This window comes from Cyprinus carpio, chromosome B2 (genome assembly GCF_018340385.1).
Source record: "Cyprinus carpio isolate SPL01 chromosome B2, ASM1834038v1, whole genome shotgun sequence".
NCBI lineage: Eukaryota > Metazoa > Chordata > Actinopteri > Cypriniformes > Cyprinidae > Cyprinus > Cyprinus carpio.
In genome coordinates, this window is record NC_056598.1 from 12,649,223 (window position 1) to 12,674,575 (window position 25,353).

The 25,353-nt window shown below is 37.5% G+C and overlaps 2 protein-coding genes across 3 annotated transcripts; one reads left to right on the plus strand and one right to left on the minus strand.

Annotated features, from left to right (window-relative positions):
- The first annotated feature begins 2 nt into the window (after positions 1-2).
- LOC109110256 (glycogen debranching enzyme-like) lies at positions 3-22,491 on the plus strand. Of its 2 annotated transcripts, none has more exons than XM_042718063.1 (33): positions 3-136; positions 2,327-2,537; positions 2,639-2,808; positions 2,958-3,161; positions 4,875-5,056; positions 5,158-5,269; positions 5,352-5,478; positions 5,573-5,675; positions 5,750-5,847; positions 5,964-6,103; positions 6,677-6,864; positions 8,655-8,778; positions 10,210-10,373; positions 10,454-10,555; positions 10,651-10,806; positions 12,389-12,539; positions 12,716-12,840; positions 13,154-13,266; positions 14,734-14,868; positions 15,093-15,223; positions 15,355-15,491; positions 15,645-15,778; positions 16,891-17,066; positions 17,270-17,372; positions 17,740-17,965; positions 18,701-18,812; positions 18,892-19,027; positions 19,161-19,273; positions 19,684-19,895; positions 21,180-21,277; positions 21,382-21,469; positions 21,553-21,686; positions 21,905-22,491. In XM_042718063.1, exons 1-33 carry the CDS (start codon positions 58-60, stop codon positions 22,020-22,022), a joined length of 4,602 nt encoding a protein of 1,533 aa, XP_042573997.1. In that variant the 5' UTR covers positions 3-57; the 3' UTR covers positions 22,023-22,491. The 2 variants fall into 2 exon arrangements, with proteins under 2 accessions (XP_042573997.1, XP_042573998.1); XM_042718064.1 differs by lacking the exon at positions 8,655-8,778 and adding an exon at positions 9,049-9,172.
- An 18-nt stretch (positions 22,492-22,509) lies between these two features.
- On the minus strand, positions 22,510-25,334 carry LOC122136187 (putative ferric-chelate reductase 1). Its single transcript, XM_042718071.1, has 5 exons — positions 24,683-25,334; positions 23,335-23,477; positions 23,092-23,189; positions 22,873-22,993; positions 22,510-22,791 (listed from the first exon to the last, which is right to left on the minus strand). Exons 1-5 carry the CDS (start codon positions 24,873-24,875, stop codon positions 22,693-22,695), a joined length of 654 nt encoding a protein of 217 aa, XP_042574005.1. The 5' UTR covers positions 24,876-25,334; the 3' UTR covers positions 22,510-22,692.
- Between the last annotated feature and the right edge of the window lie 19 nt (positions 25,335-25,353).

The following is a 25,353-nucleotide window of genomic DNA, read 5'->3' on the forward strand; positions in this document are numbered from 1 at the left end:
CTGTTGATTTCCTGCTCTTCGCTGTGTTAAGGACGTTCTAAAATAAGGAGGGCAAACATGACAGCAAAGCAAATAAGAGTGATGGTCCTCAATGACATGGAGAAACTTGAAAGGACCCTCTTCCGTCTGGAACAAGGCAAGTTTCAGCTCACGTTTACCGCTTTGCATCGTCCTGAGATATGAGAGTGTATTGTAGTGTGATAATGACAGGTAGTCCGTGTTACTTGCTGAACGTTTGTGGTTCAGTTTGTATTTATAGACGGTGTTGTGTCCTCAGGAGCCAACTTTATGGTTCAATACCTTTTCATTCATGCACTAATAAATAGTAAATATACTGTAGCAGAGGAGTTTGGCACTGACTATATGAAAAGGTTAGTATAATGCTTTCTTCCATATGAGAAAGTTAATCCATTCATAATGGAACATTCAAACAAATACATTTTGTTAAGAACTTTTCACATTTAATTTCATGGATGTATTTTTGAGGAGGTTATTATTTGTTTTACTTTATTTGTTCAAAATCATATGCATTCTCATCCTCAGATACAGTTAATGCTTTCAAACGAGCTGAATATAGTTGGTATCTAATTTGTATCCAGATCTAAATTCTAGATCTTTTGAGAGACAAACGTCCTTGTTTTAAAAAGTTTTATGCAAGTTCTTAATGTAAAATTTTTGATATGAGGAAAGTTGTAGCCTATATGGAATAGGCTTTTGCCTTGATAATTATATTTATAATATTATATATAGTAATAATGAGTGCAAGTACATTAGTACAGTAAGTACTTTTTTAATGATAACTGTTTTTTCTTGTTTCTTTTCTTTGTTTCTTGTTTTGCCATTTGGTACTGTTACTGTATTACTGTTTATACCAGAATTTCACTGGTGCCATGCAGATATATGATGGAAATATATATTGCTATTATGAAACGGTTTAATAAATACATAAACTCACTGACCACTTTATTAGGTACACCTTGCTAGTACCGGGTTCAACCCCCTTTTGCCTTCAGAGCTGACTTCTTTGTGGCATAGATTCAACAAGTTGCTGGAAACATTCCTCAGAGATTTTGGTCTATATTGACATGATAGCATCGAACAGTTGCTGCAGATTTTTTTCATCAGCTTCACATTTATGATGCAAATCTCCCGTTCCACCACATTCCAAAGATGCTCTATTGGATTGGGATCTGGTGAGTGTGGAGGCTATTTGAGTAAAGTGAACTCACTGTCATGTTCAAGAAACCAGCTTGAGGTGATTTGAGCTTTGTGACATAGCATGTTATCCTGCTGGAAGTAGCCACTGTGGTCTAAAAGGGATGGAAATGGTCAGCAACAATACTCAGGTAGGCTGTGGTCTTCAAACAATGCTTGTTTGGTATTAAGGGGCCCAAAGTGTGCCAAGAAAAAAATCCCCCACACCATTACACCACCACCACTAGCCTGAATTAAATTATAATTTATTTCTGTGATGCAAAGCTGAATTTCCCTCGGACATTACTCCAGTATAAAGTGTCAGATGATCCTTAAGAAATCATTCTGATATGCTGATTTATTATTAGAATGATCAATGTTGGCAACAGTTGTGGTGCCAGATATTTTTTTGGAAACTGATACTTTTTTCAGGATTTTTTGATGAATAAAAAGTTTAAAAGAACAGCATTTATTTAAATTATAAATCTTTTCTAGCAATATAAATCTTTGCTATCCCTTCTTAACAATTTAACACATCCTTGCTGAATAAAAGTTTTAATTTCTTTCAGAAAAAGGAAGAATAAAATGTACTGACCCCAAACTTTTGAGTGGTAGTGTATATTGTTAGAAAAGATGTATATTTTAAATAAATGCTCTTCTTTTGAATTTTTTATTTATCAAAGAATCCTGAAAAAAAAGTATCACAGGTTCCAAAAAAATATTAAGCAGCACAACAGTTTCCAGCATTGATAATAAATCAGCATATCAGAAGGATTTCTGAAGGATCATGTGACACTGAAGACCGGAGTAATGATGCTAAAAATTCAGCTTTGCATCACAAGAATAAATTAGATTTGAATGTATATTAAAATAGAAAAAACGTTATTTTCTGTATTTTTGATAAAAATAAATGCAGCCTTGATGAGCATAAGAAACTAAAAAAAACATTAAAGATCGTTCTGATCCCAAACTTTTGACCGGTAGTGTACCTAATAAAATGGCCAGTGAGTGTATGTCATTAAACATTTTTGGAGACATTCCATCATTCCATCCTGATTTATTATTATTTATTTATTGTCCCCCAAAAATGGCAAAATATGAGTTGCGGAGCTTATGTTTTGTTTCTGCTCAGGGTTTGAGCTCCAGTTTCGTCTGGGCCCCACTCTTCAGGGAAAACATGTACACGTTCACACCAACTACCCCGCAGAAGGGGAGCGATTTGAGCGCCACAAGTTCCGCGTCTTAGACTGGATTAACCCCACTGGCAGAGAGGATGATTCAGACAAGTTCTGCACCCTTGACCTCAAGATTTCAGGCTCCTACCAGTATTACTTTGGCCATGGGTCAGTTAGATGTTTAAATTTTTATATTAAAAGGTTTTTGTCAGTTCTACATCTATATTTTGTTAAAACTGTTCAAAATATCATTTATTTTTACTCATCAGAGATAAGGAGAAGTCTGGTGATGGGTATATTGTGGTGGACCCAGTGCTCCGGGTAGGGGAGGACAACCACGTCTTGCCCCTAGACTGCATCAGTATCCAGACATACCTGTCCAAATGCCTCGGGCCCCTGGATGAGTGGCTGGACAGGCTAAGAGTTGCCAAAGAGGCAGGTAAGAAGACAGTTGGTGATATTATATTAATTACACTTTTAGATTAGAATTCTCTAAGTTAACATTTGAAACATTGAAACATTATATAACATTCAGGTTGTAATTGGTTTCAGAGTAACTGATTTCATCTTTTATATGCATCTTTTTAGGGTATAATATGATTCACTTCACGCCACTGCAGACGCTGGGTGTCTCTCGCTCTTGTTACTCTCTGGCTGATCAGCTGGAGCTCAACCCAGACTTCTCCCCTCCCGGTCAAACCTACACCTGGACAGATGTTGCCAACCTGTTGGAGAAAATGAAGAATGAGTGGAATATGCTTTGCATCACGGATGTGGTTTACAATCACACGGGTGTGTGTTTCTAGACATCTTTTACATTTTTCTATGTTACTTTTGTGCATTTTGGTAGTTCACACACAACTTTTTTTCAATTGGCAGACACTGTTATCCAAAAATTTAGATTGACTATAGCTTGTCTTACCCACAGGACTTCCAAGAAATATTGCATGTCAACTATCTGTCTGCAGGGTCCAGCTATAGTGGGTCCTCTTATTCCAATGGAAAAAGCCACAGTTCCAAACTGAATGTAATCTCCTGTGAGGCCCCACTAAAAGCCTTTGCATTGACTCCAATTCTAAAAATAGTTTATTTTCAGAGAACAGGAGCTGTTGATGCAACGTTTGGCCTGTCTGATATAGTAATATGCTGCAGATCAGCTGTTACATAAAGCAACTAGTGAGTCCCGATATGTGAACAGAATACTAAAGAGAAACATTTAACATTTTCATTCAGATGCGCCAACTGATTGTAAAGGTTTAGAAAAGAGTGTGTTTATGGATGACTTACTGCAGGAGAATTTGAACTAACTTGCTTTGCTTAGTTTTGTTAGAGCTTCTTCAGTCTCTGTTTGACATCACTACAGATGTCACTGTAAGATCATCCCAAGTTTCGTTTTCCTTAAACTCTTGAACTTTTTCCTTGAGTTACTGTACACTGTTCATGGATGTGTTAGAGTAATCAGGCTTGATAGAAAGCAAAGTTCATAGTTCATTGCCTCCACCAGAGCTCAGCAGAGTTAAAGGTCAAGGAGTGCGTGATACCTTATCTGAAGCTGTGTGCAAATGCCACATATTTGAACAAGGGGAAGTCCAGTGCTGTGTGCTGTATGTGCATTTATACAGGTTGGTTGTGTGTGTGTGTGTGTGTGTATATATATATATATATATATATATATATATATATATAATATATGTATATATATATATACTAAAAATCCAAAATTCCGAATTGAAACTTATAGACATATAAATGTGCACATCAGCCCGATCACTTTATTTAGCATTCATGTAAACACTACACTCAGATTCATAAATTGGAATGAATTCAGTCTGATTGCAACAAAAATTGTGCATGTAAACATAGCCAGTGTTACCTGATCCCTCAGATATCATTCTAATGTGCTGATTTAATGCTAAATTAACACTTCTTTTAGTTGAAAACAGTTGTCCTGCCTAATATTTTTGTGGAAACTGTGATGCATTTTTTTCTGGGCTTTTTGATAAATAGAACGTTCTAAAGAACAGCATTTATTTCAAATAGAAATCTTATATTTAAAAATGTCTTCATGCATCCTTGCTGAATAAAAATATTAATTCCCTCTAAAAAATCTTACTGACTCAAAAACTTTTGAATTGTGGTGTAAATAATAAATAAATTAAATATTTATGGTTCACCATGATTTTGAGGTCACTAATGAAATTATTATTATTGCATTAAATTAGGAAAATACAAAATAGACACATTTATATAGTGGTCTCAGACTTTTGCACCTTGTTGTGTATGGCTTGTTATATATCCAATCATTGTTTATTCTGTTTCTTAAGGACCAGCAGTTTGCTTTTAAAATACATCAGCTGTAGTTTAAATTTAATTAAGTCAAAGAAAGATCCATACCTTTTTTGCATCACTTATTCAGTCATTTATTTGTGATGTCTTTTTCTTCATCCTTGTTCATATTTGTTTATTTCGTTGACAATGGCCGCTGTGTTTTCCTTTCTTTCTCAGCTGCTAACAGCAAATGGATTAAGAAACATCCCGAGTGTGGTTATAACCTGGTGAACTCTCCCCATCTGAAGCCGGCCTGGGTGCTGGATAGAGCCCTATGGCATGTCACCTGTGCTATAGCTGATGGCAAATACAAAGACAAGGGTCTTCCAGCCCTAATCCAGAATCACGAACACCTCCATGTGAGCCAATCACTATCTGTGGAAGCTTTAAAACAGAATTCATTTTGAAGTATAATCTGCTCTTATTTCCTTCAGAACAAACTGTAATGTGTTTTGACTAGGCCATTCGTGGAGTTCTCTGGCAGGATGTGTTTCCTAAGATTAAACTGTGGGAGTTCTTCCAAGTCAAAGTGGAGCCGATGGTGGAGCAGTTCAGAACTTTACTCCAAAGTGGTGAGTTCCTGGAAGGTTCTCAGACACTTACGTTAAGACAATGTTAATGTGTTTAGTGGTTTGTTTTAAATTGTCTACACAGGAGCCAAACCTGATAGGAGCAAGGCTGAGGGCAAACAGCAACTGAAGATCATTCAGGACCCTCAGTTCAGACGTTTTGGTAACACAGTGGACATGAACTCTGCCCTAGAAACCTTTGTGCCCCATGGGTCAGTACGCTGCTGCATGTTTGAGCACATGTACACTATAGTCTGCCTACTGATTTTATGTTGCTGAATTATACATTGGTTTATGCTGTTGTAGGAGCAGTCCTGGTGCCATTGAAGATTGTTGTAACTGGCTGAGGAGAAGACTGGAGGAACTCAATGGTGAACATTATCATGAAATTAAGCATCATCAGGAGCAGGTGAGTCTCTTTTTCTACATTTCCCTCTAATTTCTTTGGAATCCAATGCAGTGATGCCATCTCTTTACCATCAGGCAACTAACTGCATTGCTGAAACTGTAAGCTATGAAAGACTGGCGGACCACGGACCCAAGTTGGGCCCCGTCACCAGGAAACATCCCCTGGTCACTAGGTAGCACAGTTCATTCCATCAGCCTCTGTTGAAGTTTTAGCATCATATTTCTTTGTGTAATAAAGTTTGTTTGCTCTGTTTGCTGTGATATAGAACATAATTTTGTCTATATGCAGGTATTTCACTTTCCCATTTGAGGAAGCAACTTTTGAGCAGGATTTGGAGCTGATGAATCAACCAGAAAAGTCATGTCACTTCCTGGCCCATAATGGCTGGGTCATGGGGGATGATCCACTGAGGAACTTCGCAGAGCCAGGTTTACCATTTTGCCTTCCTTAGCCACATAAAAATTTATGATTTAATAGATCTAACAGATTAATAGAGTTATTATTAGAGCATATTAGAGTAATTTCTGAAGGATAATGTCACACTGAAAACTGGAGTAATGGTTGCTGGAAATACATCTATGTCCTCATCACAGGAATACATTTTAAAATATATTAAAATAGACAACAGTTCTTTTAATTTGTTGCAATATTTCAGCATTTTGCTGTTTTTAATGTTTTTGATCAAATAAATGCAATCACGTTGAGCGTAAGAGATCTTTCAAAAACATTAAAAATATCACCTACCCCAAACTTTTTCAGCTGAAATATTAAAGAGTGGACTTTTTTACCATATTTAAATCCACTCCTCAGAAATCCACAGATTTGACACTATGTAACTATGTCACAATGGATTTCTATGTGAGCAGTGATGTCATTCTGATTGTAAACACAAGGTGGCGATATCAACACACTTACTAAACCCTAATCATTGGCAACACTTGCCAAGCTTTTTGGCAGTAAGGTGAATCAAAGTTGCTTTTTCTTCACCTCATTCTGGTTAGGGTCCAATGTCTACATCAGGAGGGAGCTGATCTGCTGGGGTGACAGCGTTAAACTGCGGTATGGCAATGGGCCCGAGGACTGCCCCTACCTGTGGGCCCACATGCAGAAATATACCGAGATTACGGCCAAGCACTTTGTGGGAGTGCGTCTGGACAACTGCCATTCAACTCCACTGCATGTGGCTGAGGTACTGTGGCAATGTGAAAAGATGGATTATTACTTTTGGCTAGATCACAGATGAATAACATGTTTGAGATTAACTATGTGTAAAGATGAATATTAGACATAGGGGGCAGGAAGGATTGTTTTTTTTTTTCCTTTACACACTTTTATATGACAAGATCGTTATTTACTCTTGATTAGTACATTTTGGATAATGATTGTTCCCCATCCACCCATTGCTCCCTCACTGGTTATAATTCACACAAAAAAAAACATTAAAGGGGTCATATGATGCTGCTAAAAAGAACATTATTTTGTGTATTTGGTGTAATGGAATATGTTTATGCGGTTTAAGGTTCAAAAAACACATTATTTTCCATATAATGTACATTATTGTTTCTCCTCTATGCCCCGCCTTTCTGAAACGCGTCGATTTTTACAAAGCTCATCGGTCTGGAAAGCGAGGTGTGCTCTGATTGGACAGCTATCCAGTGCATTGTGATTGGTCGAATGCCTCAAGCGTGTGACGGAAATATTACGCCCCTTGACATACTATATGCTTTCTCCCAGGCCAGCAGCACGAGACTCAGTCCAGCTGCTCTGCTCGTGCACATCCTATCATCGCTTTCTTTTAGCAGTTCAGTCAATGTACTGTTAGGAGTACCTGAATAACTCGGGATATTGGTTTATTTCACATCAGAGGGGGTGTAAGGCATGTTTATAAACCAAATAACTTAAGTAATTTGTGGATTAGTGCATACTGGAGACGTGAACCATTTCAAACGATTCAGTTCGATTTGTTGAACTGGTTTGACCGGTTCATTAAGAAGATCCGGTTAAATAGAAGGATTTGTTCGCAATCCGGACATCACTAGATGCGACAAAACCAATAAAACCCATTACAAACGAGGCATTTGTTGCATCCAGTGGGGACATAATTACTGATTATAATGACTTATACTGTCTTTTTACACGTTGCGTTGCGTATCGTGCTGTGTAAACATAAAACCATCTCTGCATTTGTGATCTGAGCAAACAACAAACAACAAGCCTACTCTACTGCTCAAAACTCACGTTTGAATCATTATTTTAATATAAAAAACTTAGAGAAAGGAAAAATTTAAATTGCATCATATGACCCCTTTAAGTGTGGTTATTGATAAACCAGTGATGGTATTAGGGTCATGCTATGACACTGATGCTATTTCATTTTTTGAAAGATTTCCTTTTTTTTTTTTTTGGACAAATTAATGTTTGAATCTTTATAAAATGCATTGAACCATCTGACCATGTTGGGATTAGTTATATCCTCAGAAGGTAACAGGGTTGACAGGGTTGATCTGTGCATATTTCTCTCATGATTCACACGAGACAACTTTTTCAAAGTAGTATTGTAGATAGAGAACTTCTATTTTAGCCAGAAGCAACAGTTTAAAGTAAAAACATCTTAAATGATGAATCTGTTTATTACAAACATGCAGCTTTTCACTTTAAAAGACATTAATTGATAGACTGGAGTCATGTGGATTACTGTGATTATTTTTTCCAGCTGTTTAGATTCTTATTTTGATGGCACCCATTCACTGCAGAGGATTTATTACTGAATGAATGACTCTACATTACAATTAAGATTGACCTTTTATCAGAGGTGATTGTGTCAAAGTAATGTCCATATAGCAGAAATGTAGAGATTATTAAATCGGTAATAGCTGTTTAGAATTGAAATAAATATCTCCCAACAAAACACTTTAGCATCAGTTGACAGTTTTTTTAAGACATCAATCCCTCTCACTTTACTCATGTTGTGCTCTGCAGGCCATGTTGGCAGCAGCCAGATCAGTCAGGCCCAATCTCTATGTGATAGCCGAGCTCTTTACAGGCAGCGAGCTGATTGACAATGTGTTTGTTAACCGGCTGGGAATAACCAGTCTTATCAGAGGTATTGGAGAGTCTTTCAGCATGGCACTAACGATGTCTTATCTGTTTGTCTTTCTTTTTGCACTGCATCACCCGTCATTTCTTCTCTGAACTATCTCTCGTGAATATATATGTCCAAAAACTCTCAAGCCTGTTTTCTACTTGTCTCATTTTGGCTTCATTTGAGGCATGACTCTCTCCCTTTTTGAACCCATTTTTCACACCCCACCTGACACACTAACAACCGTGGTTTGGTTTCCTCTTGGCTGTACCCTAACCCTGCTTGCTGCAGTTCATGCTGAGTGCTGCCCGCACCCTCAGGCCTGACTTGTACGTGGTGGCCGAGCTCTTCACAGGCAGCGAGGAGCTGGATAATGTCTTTGTGACTAGATTAGGAATCTCTTCACTCATCAGAGGTATGGCCTTCTAATAATCCTGCTCGTGCATTGTGGTATTAGTGTATGACATGAAATCTAACTCCATCAAACATTTTGAATTGTTACACTACGATCACCAGTCAAAAGTTTGGGGTCGGAAAGATGTTTTTAAAAGAAATCTCTCATGCTTACAAAGGCTGCTTGTTTTTTGTTTAAAAAGACAGTAGAAAGAGGAATATATTTTAAATAATTGTTTTCTGCTGATTTGGTGCTGAAGAAACATTTCTTATTCTTATCAATGCTTAATAATTTTTTTTTTTCAGTATTCTTTGATGAAGAGAGTTTAAAATAGAAGCTTTTTGTAACATTATAAATGCATTTACTGTCACTTTTGAAAAAATGTAGTGCATTTTTGCTAAATAAAAGTATTAATTTCTGTCAAAATAAAAATATGAATGACCCCAAACTTTTGATTGTTAGTGTAAGTGTACAAAAATTCTCATTTATGATTCTACCTAGCTTGACAGTTTAACCACAAAATTATTGTGATCAGAGTTCTTTAGTTTTTTTATCATTTACTCACCTCATCTTGTGCCAAACCTATATGACTTTTTTTTCTTCTGGATTGCAGCTTTCAAACTTAAAAATTGGTAGCACCATAAAACTAACCAAAAAATTAGAAAATATTCCAAATGACATGCACACTATATTCCAAGTCTTATGATGTCAAACAAAAGATTTGAGTAAGAAATGGGCCTGATTTTAAGTCATTATTTATTGAAAATCTTGACATCTAGCTCTCCTTGGTGTGTTCATGAGAGGTGGCAATGTCTCATTCATAACAGATAACTTTTTTTAGTTAGATCCTTTAAAATAATTGATTTATCTGGTCCACATTTACGTATTACACATTTGCGTATAATATTGAATTTTGAAAAATGAAAGTCATACAGGTTTGCGAAGACATGAATAAATGAATACTGGTAAAGTTTTTCTTTTTGCGAGAAGTAAGTAGCACATATTAAATTCATTCAGCATTCGTACTTTGCATAGTTTCACCCTTTTTGCTGTTGCAGAGGCGATGAGCGCTGGAGACAGTCATGAGGAGGGTAGGCTGGTGTACCGGTACGGAGGGGAACCTGTGGGGGCTTTCCTTCAGCCCAGTCTCAGGCCTCTGGTGCCCAGTATTGCCCATGCCATGTTTCTAGACGTCACACATGATAATGAGTGCCCTATTCAGGTATAGCATTTCAAACACATATTACAGTGGGTTGGTGGAGCCACTTGAATGAGTTCTTATTCTGATGTTCTGTGTTGTAGATCCGCTCTGTATATGATTCACTGCCCAGCTCTGCTATTGTTTCTATGGCCTGCTGTGCCACTGGTAGCACCAGAGGCTATGATGAGTTAGTACCCCACCAGGCAAGAGATTGACTTCACACACACTCACAAAACATGGACTGAGTTCATTTTTTGAGTACATCTCAAAAGTCCTACTTTTTTGTATCTGCCATCAGATCTCAGTGGTATCAGAGGAGCGCTTCTATAGCAAATGGAATCCTCAGGCTAAGCCTTCGTCCCCTGATGAGGTCAACCTGCAGTCAGGAATCATTGCCGGAAAGTTGGCCCTCAACCGGCTACACCAGGAACTGGCATCAAAAGGCTTTAACCAGGTAAATGCAGTCTGCATTCCTCCTATAGGTCCACATTGACAGTTATGCTACATTGACTACAGTATATAGTAATAGTCCACTGTGAAGTCTGCATCAATGCAGGTTTGGCAGAAGTGCGCATCATGGCCACAGCTGGGGCACATATGTGTGTAAATGTATAAAAATAGGAATGAAGATAAAACCCTACTTATTTAAAAGCTTAATTATAATCAAGTAAACACAAATATAAAACAGTGCAACTGGTGAATGGTTGAAATATTAACAAAGTTAAAAACAACCAAAATAGGTATAATAGTTTTGGTGTAATGAGCTATTTGCACACAAGTAGGAGTAGATCTGAAGACATCACACCTGCAGATGGCGTTTTTGCTTTTGACACAAGTAAGGTTGCCAATACTTCTTTACAGTTCATCTAGCAGGTTTTGCCAACATATTAAAATAATAAGTTTACATATGCATTTAAATATAACATTTTAAATAGAAGCTTACAAATTTAATTAAGAGCGCATTAATATGACATTTTATTTCATAATAATGAAAGATAATCATCATAAAAACTTGGTTCAATTAAATGCAGTCAATTAAACCTGCGGTTTCCCAATCCCAGTCCTCGCAGAACTAATTAATTAACTAAATAAATGTTAAGATTTATAGATAGTATTTAACATTTTATATATTATGTATTATATTTGTTAGATATATAATGTTAAATAGTACAGTATATATAAAATTAAAAACTATAAATTATTTTAAAAGATTTGAAGTGAGTTTGTAAATCGCATTAAAGGGATAGTTACCCAAAAATGAAAATTCTGTCATTAATTACTCACCCTCATGACGTTCCAAATATGTAAGAACTTTGTTCATCTTTGGAAAACAAATTAAGATATTTTTGATGAATTCCGAGAGCTTTCTGATTCATCAAAGACAGCACCACAGCTGACACATTCAAGGTCCAGAAAGGTAGTAAGGACATTGTTAAAATAGTCCATGTGACATCAGTGGTTCAATTTTAATTTTATGAAGCTAGGAGAATACTTTTTGTGTGCAAATAAAACAAAAATAATGACTTTATTCAACAATTTCTTCAACACACGTTCACGAGAGTATCAGGATGCATGCATGTGATGATGCTAAACGCAGGAGCCAGCGTTCTGATGTAGAAGTTTGCACGCTGTACATAAAACAGTCTTTGTAAACCTGTGAAGATTTCGACAGGAGAATCATTTGCAATTTTTTGCCCAGTCTTATTCAAAAAAGAATAACAGACAGTGAACTAAGAGAGGTGGATGTTCTACATCAGAACGCCAGCTCCTGCATCAGCAGCATCACACACATGTAGTTGTGTTGCTGTCTATGCAGGGTCAGAAAGCTCTTGGATTTCCTCAAAAATATCTTAATTTGTGTTCTGAAGATGAACGAAGGTCTTATGAGTTTGGAATGACATGAGGGTAAGATATAATGCCAATGACAAAACTTTATTTTGGGGTGAACTATCACTTTAAAATAAAAATAAATCTGGTATGCAAAACTATTAAAACCTTTCACAAGCTTATCAATATGTCTTTGGGTGTTTTCTTAGGTGTTTGTAGACCAGGTGGATGTGGACATTGTGGCGGTCACCCGGCATTGTCCCAGTACGCACCAGTCAGTGGTGGCTGTGTGCCGCACTGCTTTCAAGAACCCAAAACACCATCGCTACACAGACGAGGTTCCACCAATGTGCATCCCAGGTGTGTCAAAAATTCAATGCTCCTTATCAGAGAGGCTGAACCTTCTTTATGTTTAACTGGAAGAGATTTCCTCTCTCGCTTGCTCTCATTGAGGTTCTGTTCTGTCTCAATAATGTGTCCTTGGACTCAATGCCTGACTGGAAGCCAAACCCTGAAATCTTTCTGAAATCTCACAGGTAAGATAGAGGAGGTGGTGCTGGAGGCGCGTACCGTAGAGAGGCAGGCGGACTCCTACAAAAAAGATGAGAGGAGCATTAATGGCATGCCTGGGTACACGGTGGAGATTAAAGAGCACATCCAGGTAACCTGAGTGCTGTGAGACCGCTCTAATTATTAGTGTCCTAAGCCAACACAATGGCCTCCACTGAGAACACTCATTCACAAAACAGCTAAGCTCAGCCCCTACCCTACAGTTTAAACACCACAGCCCTCAAAGAGCTCTGGTTTCATCTCAACAACTTGTTTTGGTAAACCTCCCCTTTCCTGCCTGGTTGTAAATGTCTGCCGCCCAGACTTGCATGGCCTTTTGATTGCCTGTACTGTCAACACTGCACAAGTCAGTCTTATCTTTTGGTCTCAGAAGTTCCTTTGTTTGCATCTCTGTCTTTTCTCAGCTGAAGGACAGTAAGGTGGTGCGGCAGGCTGGAGTGACGTCTCGAGGACGCAGTGAATTTGTGCAGGAGATCGTGTTTGAGCAGCTCACGCCTGGAAGCGTTATTGCTTTCAGGTTAGACTTCAAAAGCATTTATTGCCCCTGAAGTGAAATTAGGATTTTACCTAGATTTTGCAATGAAGGCGTGATCCAACATTGTTCTAAAATTTTTACAAAAGAAACAAAAATGTCATTATGTCTTTAAATTTTTAATTTGTTTTGTATTTTATATTTTAATTTGTGGTGTGTGGATTGACAAATTAAAAAATTAATAGAGTAATAGAGTAAAGATGACTTTTTTATTTTGTGATTGACATTAAATACTATAGGATAATTACCATGCTAAAATGGATTTTAGTTGGATACAAAATCTTTGAGGTCAACAACAAACAATTGAAAGTGTTCTGAAAAGTGTGGGATTGGTAAGATATTTTTGAAAGTAGTTTCTTTTGCTCCCCAAGGCTATACTTATTTGACCAAAACAGTAAAAACAATTATATTGTAAAATATTATTGCAGTTCAACCTTAAAATAGCTCTATTTGTATACATTCTAAAATGTATTCTTGTGATGGCAAAGCTGAATTTTCAGAAGTCATCACTCCAGTCTTCACTCTTCAGTGTCACATGATTCTTCTAAATTTATTTTAATATGTTGATCTAGTGCTATAGAAATATTTCTTATTTTCAGTGTTGGAAAAAGTTGTCCTGCTTAAAGGGGTCATATGATGCGATTTCTAGTTTTCCTTTGTCTTTGGAGTGTTACAAGCTGTTCATGCATATACTGTATAAGATCCGTAAAGTTGCAAAGACTAAAGTCTCAAACCCAAAGAGATATTCTTTATAAAAGTTAAGACTCATCCACGCATTCCTAAACTGCCTCATTTAAACACGATCCCACATATCTACGTCACTGTGTTGGACAATTTGCATAACACCACCCAAATGTTTATGAAAAGAAAGAATGCGTAACTTTTATTCTCGCAGTAGTATTGTTGCCGCCCCTGCCATGTCATGGTGACATTTCCATCACACACTTGAGGTATTCGGCCAATCACAATGCACTGGATAGCTGGCAAATCAGAGCACACCTTGCTTTTCAGAACGATGAGCTTCGTAAAAATCAACGTGTTTCAGAAAGGCGGGGCAGAGAGGAGCAACTATAATGTACACTATGTGGAAAATGGGTATTTTTTTGTTTTTTTTTTTTTACCTTAAACCACGTAAACACATTGCATTACACCAAATACTTAAAATAATGTTGTTTTTTTTAGCATTGTTATATGACCCCTTTAATATTTTTGTCTAAATAGGGAAATATTTTGTGCCAATACCCTTGTGGGCAGCACGCTGGCATATATGTAGCTTTGAGCAGCATTTGGCATTTGAAATAGAAAACTTTTGTAATATTATGAATTCTTTACCTTCACTTGTGATCAATTTTATGTGTCTTTTCTGTCTGAAAGTATACATTTCTTTTAAAAAGTCTTACCACAAAATTTTGAACAGTAGTGTTTAAAAGGTGTAGTGTCTTTCTTTGTCAGGGTGAGTCTGGACCCCAAATCTCAGGAGCTGGTTGGCGTGTTAAGGCACCATCTCATTCAGTTCAATCCGCTGTATAAAGCAGGAAGTCTGCCTGATCCAAACACACCCGGCATACTGAAAAATCCACTGACACAGTGAGTTCATTTCATCCACATTTACGCTTTCCACCATCATGGTGCTGGTGCCTAGATCCTTTCTGCCCATTTCCATTAAAGCTAATGGACATCCTGATCCTTTTTTTGTTGTTGTTGTGCTTAAGAGCTACTGCAGCCTTATAGTCTTGATCTCCTATATAGATTTTCTCTGTGTACACTTATGAGTTCTGAAGATGCTTTTTTGTGTTTCTTCTCCCCAACAGGATTATGTCTAAGATGACTCTAGCTGATATGAACATTCTTCTGTTTCGCTGTGATTCAGAGGAGAAGGAAGATGGAGGGGGCTGTTACAACATCCCCGGCTGGAAGCCACTCAAATACGGTGGTCTGCAAGGTACAGATGAAACTTAAATTTTTCAAATGACAATATACATTAGGTTTGTATTTTGTTCATATAAATGCTTTCCAGGTGTCTTTAAGAAATCACAATAACTGGCAAAAAATGTTGTCATTTCATTCTCACAGGTCTGTTGTCAGTGATGGCAGACATTCGACCCAAAAATGATCTTGGCCACCCATTCTGTGACAACCTAAGGCAAGGAGATTGGATGATTGATTATGTGAGCAATAGACTGATATCACGCGGGGGCACACTAGCTGAGGTAAATGACTCAAGTGATCAAAATAAATTCTGTATGTAGCTGATAATCTCAGGGTGTAAGCTGCGGGTAAACTTTGTGGAAAGATCCAGAGTTACCAATTGCTGCTACTATTCTTAAATCCGGTAGTTAAATTTGTCACTAATGTGTTCTTAGGTGGGTCAGTGGTTCCAGGCTATGTTTGCATACCTGAAGCACATCCCTCGCTACCTCATTCCCTGTTACTTTGATGCCATCCTGGTAGGGGCCTACACTACTGCACTTGATGTGACCTTCAAACAGATGTCAAGGTCAGTGTCTCAAGAGGACTGAGAAAGATCATCCTGGTGTTTGTGTCACGGAAGTACTATTGGCGGAAGTACACGTTTTTTTGGCAGGTTCGCACCAAAGGAACTAGGACCGATTTTAGTTCTAGGAACTCCGTTTAGAGGAACTAAATTAGCTCCTCAGAGTAGGGTCTGAAATGGTTCTATAGAAACTACCAGTGATGTAAGTGTACGCTGATTGGCCAAATGCATACGAAACACTGGCTACCCGGCATTTTTAAAAAGCCTTGTACTTCACAAACATGGAAAACAGGAAAGCACCTGTTTTGTGCAGGGTTGTGTTCTTTTCTCAACCTCGATGATATGTAACACTGCAAGTTGTCATAGGAGACTGACTCTTAGCCCAACTTTTTGCTCTTTTAATGTACTTAATGTAAATTGTGCGTTTACATTCCATCTCCATTATCACGAAACCCATGACACACAACAAAAACTGCTCCGATCAAGGCGTCCTCCATTCACCGGTTGTTGACATTTTTAAATGCTGTAAATAAAGACGTCGCTGTTGGCCGCTACAGAGTTCCTGCTGCCAGTGCAAATGTTCCTAGTTCCTAGAACCTAGAAAAGTTTCTAGAACTATGTGGTGCAAAAGCCCCTCAAGATTATTACTATAAATCCATCCTCAAAAAAACAGTTATTTTCTCTTTTGAGTAGCTAACTGGTTCTCACAAGCCAGCGGCGCAGCCAATTTATCTGCCATATAGCAACCTTTTTATTTACTTTGAACCTGGGCCTTCTCAGTACTGTCTGCCATGTGAATTTTCTTAAACCCTCCTCCTCCCCAGCACCACCAGACTAGATCTGCTATCGGGTTCTATCTCCTTTAATTTGCAGAAGCAGTACACATCCTAATCCCTGTAATTATTAGCATGTTTCATCAGTAAACCTTCACTTATGCCAGCAGCGTAGCATAACTCAGTCCGCCAAGATCAATCCTACCTACACTAAAATAAAATTCTGTTAAAATCTATTTTAAGAGTTGTTATGATTGAAAGTATGCTCAGTTTTCTATAATTCTAGAGGTTTCTGTGGGCTGTTATAAGATTACCTTTATCGTGTGCTTGTGTGTGTGTTAGTTTTGTGCAGAATGGATCAACTTTTGTGAAGCTGTTGGCTCTCGGATCGGTCCAAATGTGTGCTGTTGGACGTTTTCCAGCTCTTCCACCTCTCTCACCAGCCCTGAGTGATGTGCCTTACCGTGTCAATGAGATCACAAAGCAGAAAGAGCAGTGCTGTGTTTCTATGGCTGCAGGTGACTCCAGAGTAACCCACAGAAAGCCCTAAATATGTCAGAATGAAGTTCAACAGGTTGCCAAAGGATATGAATTAAGTGTTGCTTGCTGAGTAACGAAAGTATCTGGGCTGCTAACACAGGATTGTAGGATTAAACTTAACAGTGACTTGGTACATTGATCTGTTATTATTACTGGTCTTGATGATTTCTTCATTCCACAGGCCTACCTCATTTCTCCGCTGGAATCTTCCGTTGTTGGGGAAGGGACACATTCATCGCCCTGCGAGGACTAATGCTGGTCACAGGTCGTCACATGGAAGCCAGGTACTCAATTAACTGAGACCAAGAATGCATAAGAATCTTTAGCCACTTCTCAGTTTGATATTGATTCAGGGAATTGCCATCATATTCAAAAATGATTCTCAAAGCATATCAGTTTTTCAGCAACAGTGCAGATGGCCACATGTTTGGGCGTAAATTCAGTATACTGTATGCTTAATTTATTCGTTTAAAATATCAATCTCAGCTGATCCAGAATCATTTGGGAACGATATGTGATGCATCATTTCCCCGTCTATGGATGATCATGGATTTGAGAAACAGATCAAATCATTTTATACTTACATCTCTATAGATGAGATGAGATTTCTCCCTCTCAGTTAATTTCTTTCCTCTTCATCCTGCTTTACAGGAACATCATCCTGGCCTTTGCTGGTACAATGAGACATGGATTGATTCCTAACCTGCTGGGAGAGGGTGTAGGGGCCCGTTTTAATTGCCGTGACGCGGTATGGTGGTGGCTGCAGTGCATTCAGGACTATTGTACTATGGTACCCAACGGCACTGACATCCTCCAATGCCCTGTGTCCAGGATGTACCCCACAGATGACTCCAAACCCCTGACAGCTGGCACTGTGGTGAGCACACCACCAAAGTTAAAAAGAACAATATGCTTGGTGCCGATAGTCTTGTGGGGAGTGCGCCGACATATGGCGCAATTGCGCTTCAGGTGTCCCGAGATCGAGTCCCACCTCGTGGACCTTTCCCACCCTCCATCTCTCTCTCCCACTCACTTCCTGTAATATCTCTACTGTCCTGTCATAGAAAAATGTAAAAACGCCGGGGAAAAAAGAGCAACATTAATTTTAAATAGTAAAGACATTCATAATGTTAGAAAACATTTCTGTCACATTTGATCAATTTTGTGTACTTGCTGACTAAAAGTATTAATTTCTTAAAAAAATGTTCAATAGTAGTTACAGCAGGGGTCAACCGATATGTTTTTCAGGGCCAATGCCGATACCAATTATTACAGATCAAGCAGACCGATAACCAATATTTTGAACTGATATATACAGTATGTCTGGTGTAAAAATGTAAATTAATGGCAAAATTAAGCATAACACGGGCTCTGACAAAAACTTTCTTTAATTGCTTTTAAATTATTTTATCGGCAAATTAGTTTCGAAAATAACCGTTAGCGATAACCAGAAAAATGCTTAATATCAGCACTAATATTCAGCCAGGCTGATAATCGGTCGATGCCTAATCATAGCTATAATAGACTATATAATGCATTGTGAATTTTGAAAATTTTGGTTTCACTGTTACCCAGATGTCACCTGTATTGTTTTGTTTCATTGATGTCACAGGATCAGCTGCTGTATGAGGTCATTCATGAGGCCATGGAGCGCCACATGCAGGGTATAGAGTTCAGAGAGAGGAACGCCGGACCACAGATTGACAACAACATGAGAGACGAAGGTAAACCCTTTTAAAAACATTTTTTAGGACTTTTTTTTTCAAGATTTCTTTGAATCTATTGTATTCTAAACCTTCTCAGGCTTTAACATTGTGGCCAAGGTAAACCCCGACACTGGCTTTGTGTATGGTGGAAATCGGTTCAACTGTGGGACCTGGATGGACAAAATGGGAGAAAGCGAGAGGGCCCGCAACAAAGGGATACCAGCAACACCCAGGCATGTGTTGAAATCTCTTAAAGCCAAATATATTCTATTTATAAGATGCCATTTATAAGTGGATCTCTTTTCTCTGTCTCACTTTCTATATCTGTTGCCTTCATTTAATATGACTCTTGTGTTCCCAATGCAGAGATGGATCAGCGGTGGAAATAGTGGGTCTGTGCAAATCTACATTGCGTTGGCTGGTGGCGCTACATAAACAAGGGCTCTTTCCTTACAACAGTCTGGCCATACACAAAGACGGTGAGCTCAGATAGCCCTCACTAGTTCTCATAACATTAGTTTGTTCCAAAACTTTGCAATCTGCCTTTCTACACGGCCATTGTAAGGCATTTTAAAGCATCATTGCAGTCTGTTTCAAAAAATAGAAAGCAAAATTCGAAGTGAAAGTTCAGTGAAAAAAAATCCATGATGGCAGACAAGTTGAGAGTAATGGCAGCTATTTTTAATTTGATTCAGAAAAGTTAAAAAAATATGTGGAACTTATAATTGTGAAATAATTGTGAGCATCACTTACCGAGATTCCATTTCAAATCATAGGATGCTGCCTTAAAATATATCTGCCTATGCTTGTATCAAATCTAATATTTGTAATTTACTCCAAATGTGCAAATACAGAATCTCTTAATCACAAACATTTGTTATACCTGTAGGCAAACAGCTGTCTATGTCCTATGAAGAATGGGACAGAAAAGTCCAGCAGAATTTTGAGAAGATGTTCTATGTGTCCCATGACCCAAATGATCCCAATGAGAAGCATCCCGAGTTGGTTCATAAGCAGGGGATTTACAAAGACAGCTATGGAGCCTCCAGCACCTGGTGTGACTATCAGCTCAGACCCAACTTTCCCATTGCCATGGTGGTGGTGAGGATTTGTTCTAAAACAAACCCCCTTGACTGGATCTGAAAGATCTCAGGGCAAAAAGAGCCAATATGTTTATATTTGTATTTTTGTTTGATCATTTATTTATTTGGAAATGTATATATTTACTATTTAATTGCATGTTTGCTTATTTATTTCATTATTTTCTTTATTTGCCTGTTTATTTATATATTATTTATGTATTTGTTTGTTTGCTTATTTATTTGCTATATGTATTATTTTTGTTATATTTCATAGTGTTTTATCATTATTTTTAGCATAGTCTAAAATTATTTACAGCTGTTTTTATGTTTCATGTTCATTTGATTTTATAATTAGCAACCATAATTACTCAAATTGACAGTTAAATATGCCTATTTTGAGTGGAAGCAGAAGCACACTGATTTTGTGCTTGTCTCTTTAAATGCAAATGAGCTGCTGCTCCCAGCTCCCTTTTCCAGAATAGGACTATGCCTTTAAGCGGTGGAAATTTTTATTCTTTCAAGAGATTCGTTCATTTTCAGTGCGTTCACCAAAATGATTTATTCAGAATCGTTCTCTGATTCGTTCAGTGACCATTTCTTCATATTACATAAATATGCCAGCAGATGGCAAAAAAGTCTTATGACTTATTTCTTAAGTCAACGAACGTATTTACTTGTTACGAAAAACTTATTTGGCTTGGCAACATCACTAGTGCCTTTACAGCTTGTGCCTTTACAGCTTGTTTCTCAGTTAATCTGCTAAAAAAAAAAAAAAAAATCTTTTGTTAAAACTTCTGATATACAGTATTCTGAGCCCACACTCGCACAGAAAGCGTCTGTAACACTGCATACAAGTAATAAACTAAGTTCTCTTTCATGTCTTATTACGCTTAAACTGTCAAATACACAAAATTTTGTTAAAAACACAAGAGTTACAAAACAATTTAGTTATGTCTGTGAAGGTAAACAGCTGGGAAAGAAATCACATTTATATTAGATCTGTGTGGAGTAATATACAGTAAATAAATCAATAAATACACTGCTCTCTTGTCTCCTCTGAGGCTGGGACTCTAAATAGTGTTCTGTGCTCATCAAAGCAGCCAAAGCACAGATGCAGCAGTTAGCATGCTTTGCTCAAACTTTCGTCATGTCATTAGAACTTTGGACACAAGCTTGCCGAGAAAGGCTTACCAAAAAAAATTTACTTAAGCACTTAAACACAGAAAAAGTTGGATTTTCATGATATATGTCACCTTTTATAGTTATAAATAATTAGTATATTTCTAATGGTTTTCCTTCCTAGGCTCCAGAGCTGTTTACCGTGGAGCATGCTTGGGAAGCACTGAACATTTCAGAAGAAAAATTGCTTGGCCCTCTTGGAATGAAGACCTTAGACCCAGAGTGAGAGTCCTTAAATGAATTATATTGCATTACCTGGAACAATATTCCTGCTTCCTGTGTGTGACTCATGATTTGTTTGTTTGAACAATGGTTTACATGAACAGTGACATGGTTTACTGTGGCGTTTATGACAATTCTCTGGAAAATGATAACTACAACCTCGCCAGAGGCTTCAACTACCATCAAGGCCCTGTAAGATCCATTTGTACTGCTTCATTCAGCACAGTTTTAGCTTTTTTAAGATTCCTAACGTTTCTATACATCTACCCCATTAGGAGTGGCTCTGGCCTATTGGTTACTTCCTCCGTGCAAAGATCTACTTTGCAAAGAAGCTTGGAAAAGACACCTATGACAAAACAGTGTATTTGGTGAAGAATGTCCTCTCTCGCCATTATGTCCACATGGAAAGGTAAATGCTGTATGAACAATTATTGCCCTCAGAAACAGTAAACAATATCATTGGTTGACCAAGATGGGTTTTAAAATCACTGGTGTCTTGACTTATAGCTGGAATATGGCAAATATTACTTAGTAAAATTTGAAGTTAGCAAATGAGATATACACAACTTTGTCAAAATGAATAAACACATATTTTCAACACATATATATCTGTTTTCTGTTCCTCAGGTCATCCTGGAAAGGACTGCCAGAGCTCACTAATGAGAATGGCCAGTACTGCCCTTTTAGCTGTGAAACCCAGGCCTGGTCTCTTGCCACCGTGCTTGAGGTTCTTCATGATCTCTGAGCAGAGATCATGCACCCTCGTCTTCCACAAGTGTTCCTGTGCAATCTTGTTTGAGTGCTGTTTACCTAAACAAGTCTGAGGACACGTTACCACCCTGAGCTCATAGCAGAAAGAGTGTAAAGTACAACACAACATCCTGTACTTCAGAATTAGAATGAGATTTCCTTGTTATTCATGTTCCCCTCCCTTGCTCATCCAGCTTCTACTAGACTACTAGAGACTGTGAGTTTGCCCTTAATGTAGCTGAGGTACGTCATTAAAATGTAATTGTGTCAGAATATTCAGAACATGTCTAGTATAACCTATAATTAGTTAATGTGTAGTGTTTGTCCTACTTCTTTGCACATAAGCATCTTTCACTGTGATGTAAGGTTACTTTTGAAACTCGCTGCTTGTTTCGAAATGAATGAATAATTAGGAAAACTAAAAATGGATAGATGAGAAATAAAAAAAATGTTTAAAGACTGGGTATCTATAACTTTTCTGTTTTTAATTCAGAAAGCACAGACATTTTCATTGCCGATTATTCATTACATATTTAAAGTATTCACAGTCTCCACAGTTATTGCATATCTATATTCTATGAATGCCGTAAAAATTATTATTATCAAGTTTTATTGATTTTATTCTAAAACATCTGAGTGTTTTCATATAAAACTAGTTCGAATGATCAAAGGTTGATCAAAAGTAAAAGTGAGTTCAAAATTAGTGCATGGAGAATCACATTGAGCCACACTGCACTCAAATGTCTGTTTTTGTGGCTGGAGTTCTGTTAAGAAAAAAAAAACATAAATAAACAAGCAATCACCTGATTATGAGAAAATAGGAGAATGTCTATTAGAATACTCACTGGTAAAGAACTGGTTTGCTGAGAAGCAGCTGGTGGTTTTATTGTTGTAGAGGATTGAATGCGAATTGTAGAGCTGTTCACCATGGTCCAAAAACATGTATAGTCTTTGACAAATGTCACACTGGAAGGGCATTGAAATAATGGAGAATTATGATCAAGTGTTTCATTTGAGAAGATTACGAGTGTATTTGCCTCTTTAAACAAGAGTTAAACACATACAAGAACTGAATATCACCCAAGGAGGAGTTTGCCGGTGCTTCCCATGTAGCCTCAAACTGGGACTTCTTGTCTGCAGATGCTTGGCTGAGAGTTGAGTTCTGAAGGCCAAAATCAGAGCGTTTCCATGACTCATGCCTCATTTTAGCGTTAAAGCAAATACCGCAGCTAATATTTAAATGTCTGCATTGAATAGGAATGAGAAATGTAATGCATTAGCTCCATCTTAAAATAACAATAGAGCACCTCTATGTTGAAGCAGTTCAGGGCACGGGATTGGTTGATATTTATTGATGTAAAGCGTCCCACTGCAGTTTTTCCATCCACCTCTCGAGCCTGTAACATGAAGCCTTGGAATTCGGAGGCATTCTCTGCCGCCTGCAGGGTTACTGAGAGTTAAACACAGAGATGTGTATTGACCTCTCCAGGTCTGTTGGCGCAACTTGAGTTGACCCCTGCTGCTTACATAATCATCAGCTTTTCATCACTGAGGAAACTACAGTGGTAATAATATGAGACCATGAAATGACATGAAGTACATCTGACAGGAAAACAGCTATTTTACAAGGTGGTGATTTCGTATGAATTCGTGTAAATTTGAAAAATAAACTTTTTTAAACGGATATATAAAAACGTGAATGAAATTGTACAAATTTGTAAGAATTCCTACAAATTACACACCAATTCAACAAAATGTAAAATGGCTACAAATTGCCATGAGATTGTTGGAAATTACGCTTAATGATACAGCATAATTTCAAAGTGTTAAGGTAGATTTGCTTAAAGAATCTGAAGAAAATCCCAATAAATGAAAAAATGAATATAGTTTTGAGCAATCTATGTTAGTGTAGTTAATTGAAAATGAAAATCCGGTTTCAAAATGAAAAACATCAGCATAAGTTGAAGTCTAGGCTTAAAAATCTCACTCATTTAAAGGAATAGTTAATTTGTTGAAAAAGTACTCATCATTAGGCCATCATTGCTCATCAATGTGAATGGGTCCACTGTTGACAAAAGCATAACAATAAGTAATTCACATGACTCCATCGTTTTAACTTTAAACTGTAATCTCTGGCCAAAATACCACTTCTTAATACGCTTCCTCCAGTAAAAAAGTCCATCCAATGTTGGCCACTCACATTAAAATCCACCAATATATTTGTTTGGAACTGTTTTGGACTGTTTTTGCTTGTAAACAGTGCTTGATTTGTGCGTAATTCAGATTCAGATGTGATAACTTTTACTGGCGAAAGCAATATTATATTTTAGATGCCTTAGTGATCCATTTGTTTATTACAAACATCCAGCTTTTGAATTCACACGTTGTTAATTGATGGACTGGAGTCATGTCATGGATTGTGTAGTTTTCCCCATCTGGTTGAACTCATTCTGAAAGCACCCATTCACTGCAGTGGACCCCTTGTTGATGCAAACTCATATGCATCTTGGATGGCCAGAGGGTGAGTCAGTTTTCAGCAAATTTACATTTTTGGGTTAACTATTCCTTTAACAATGGATTACCAATAAACTTTAATTAAAAACTTAATATTTAAAAAGCCATAAAGAAGCAGCAGCAGTTAGAAACTGCCCTCACCAGTGATGGTTTGTCCTGGTGTGAATGTGGTGCTGTTCACAGAGACTTTGTAAGGAGAGCTGCTTATTTGGGACTTAAAATCAGTGTGGTTGGGGGTCATGCTTTGACAGGAAACCTCCACTCGCCCATCGGAGTAAGTCGTGACCCTCCTCACGCAACACACACACAACAGCAGGAGAATTTCAACGTGCATCTAAAAAACAACAACACATGCTCATTTGTCTGCTTATTTGAAATCTAACAACTTAAAGATCTGAGAACTTAAAGATAATTAAGCAAAATAAAAATGTTGATTACATATATGTTTTTGTAGCCATCAATTATGAAGCAGTGTAACCAATAAATTGTTTAAAAATTAACCCTTTCTTCTTCTATTGAATTTTTTTTTTTTTCTATTGAATTTTGAGTGTTCTTCAGCAGTTAGATTCTCATTTAAAGACAGCAAAGTAAACTTACTTTGTAAGAGTGAGATGTTTGCTCCTCCAGAAGCAGCAGTGGGACTGTGAAGTAGTTTGAAGGCTCTTTCTTGACAAAGTAAGGAAATATCTATCCGATAAATACAGACAGATTGAATTTCAAGTGGGTGTAAAATCCCTTGTTTGTGACTGTGAATGTGTAGCGTGTGTCCCACGTTTATATTGTGTTCTAGTTTTCAGGTTTTTCCTTGTAAA